The sequence below is a fragment of the Otolemur garnettii genome, unplaced genomic scaffold, assembly GCF_000181295.1.
Source record: "Otolemur garnettii isolate 467f Iridium unplaced genomic scaffold, OtoGar3 scaffold00007, whole genome shotgun sequence".
Lineage (NCBI taxonomy): Eukaryota > Metazoa > Chordata > Mammalia > Primates > Galagidae > Otolemur > Otolemur garnettii.
Window position 1 is genome coordinate 7,536,220 of NW_003852402.1, and position 1,813 is coordinate 7,538,032.

Genomic DNA, 1,813 nt, shown 5'->3' on the forward strand with positions numbered 1-1,813 from the left:
AGGGCGACAGCTTGAGACTCCGTCTCAAAAAAAAAAAAAAAATCTTACATGGTGTGACAGTTAAGATGAAATGCAATCTTACCAAAATAATAAAATGTTTAACAGGAAAATATTTTATAATGCCTCAGTAGTTAAGTTAAAATTATTTAAAATATTAGTTCATTAATTGCATTAGCCATAGTTTATCAGTTTTCTGTTGTCATGTGCATTATAATGTACAGTGCAGATTTTACTGTCATTTTCTCAATTTGGGCAGAAATTGATAATGAAGGTGTGATTGAACCAGACACTGATGCCCCTCAAGAAATGGGAGATGAAAATGCAGAGGTAAGTTCAATTGAGAAGATTGAACGTGAAGATTCTTACCTGTTGCAATATTTATATAATACGATTCTTTTAGGAAGAAAGCACATAGTGAATCTTTCTTGGACTTAACGGTATTTACTAAAACACTTTATATTACTACCTTAAGTATTTGTGAAAATCCCCGTGTTATTTTTAAACCATTCCAACAGTCTTTGAAGTCTCTGCTATTATCTGTTTCACCTTTTTTACATTTGTATCTGGTTTGACAGTTCTTTGCACTATAAAGTAAAATTCACCTAAGGTATTATTTAGCTATAAGTGAAATTTCCTCTTAATGGAGTATCTAATGCAGAATTGCATTCCAAAATGATTTTGTCATAACAGGCCCTCAAAAGGGTGAATATTAGTTCTTGGGACAGGAGCTTGGAAAAATTTTAGGTAATATGTTGGTTAGTAATTCTAAGGGCCTTATTAACAAGTTAACCATCAGACTTGTTGTATAGCATACAAAACTTGGAACAACAATCGTGAATACCACACAGTAAGACATTGACACATGGCTGTGAGACACTGGTATACCATGGTTATGAAACCATTGTGAATTGTTTGTGCAGTGCTGTCAAAAGTAAGCACATGGTGGTATGTTCATGAACTTACTGTTCAACTTCCTATTATGTCAGCTCTGATGATCATTCCAGAAAAAGAGTTTCAAAATTGATTTGAAGGGTGAACTAGGTATTGGTATTGATGCGTAGCTTCTGAAGAGGAGAAATTAGAAGGTGATTGTAGTTATAATTCAGCAATGAAGTATGTAGTATTTTTTCTAGGCTGAGTTTGTGGACTTAGTTGTCAAACCTCCTATTTGTTTGCCTTTCACTTTCAGTTTACCTGTCAGTACCATTATTGAAGAATTTCTTTTCCTACTAATGCTAAAATGAAATATGCTGTTTCATAAGTGTGGCTTTGTTTAGGGAGTCTCTTGATCTACTTGTCTAATTTTTATTCTCTCTATATGTATGTATGTATATATATATTTTTGAGACAGTCTCGCTTTATCAGCCTCTGTAGAGTGCAATGACATCATAGCTCACAGCAAACTCAAACTCTTGGGGTCAAGCAATTCTCTTGCCTCAGCCCCTGAGCAGCTGGGACTAGAGGTGCCCCCCCCACAACGTCCAGCTATTTTTAGAGACAGGGTCTCGCTCTTGGGCAAGCTGATCTTGAACCTGTGAGCTCAGGCAATCTACCAACCTTGGCTTCCCAGAGTGCTAGGATTACAGTCGTGAGCCACTGCCCCCAATCCTTTCAGTCCATATCAGCGGTTCGACCCACAAGAACTGTACTAAAGGGCCGTGGAATTAGAAAGGTTGAGAACCGGCTCGGCGCCTGTGGCTCAAGTGGCTAAGGCGCCAGCCACATACACCTGAGGTGGCGGGTTCGAATCCCCAGCCCAGGCCCGCCAAACAACAATGATGGCTGCAACCAAAAAAATGGCCAGGCGTTGTGG

The 1,813-nt window shown here is 38.4% G+C and overlaps 1 protein-coding gene across 1 annotated transcript in view; it reads left to right on the top strand.

Moving 5' to 3' along the window:
- Positions 1-1,813, top strand: part of ST13 (ST13, Hsp70 interacting protein) — a 43,311-nt gene that overhangs the window by 18,746 nt on the left and 22,752 nt on the right. Inside the window, exon 4 of the mRNA XM_023509195.1 lies at positions 257-432. Coding sequence (XP_023364963.1) covers positions 257-432 — 176 coding nt within the window. The remainder of the gene's footprint in view (positions 1-256; positions 433-1,813) is intronic.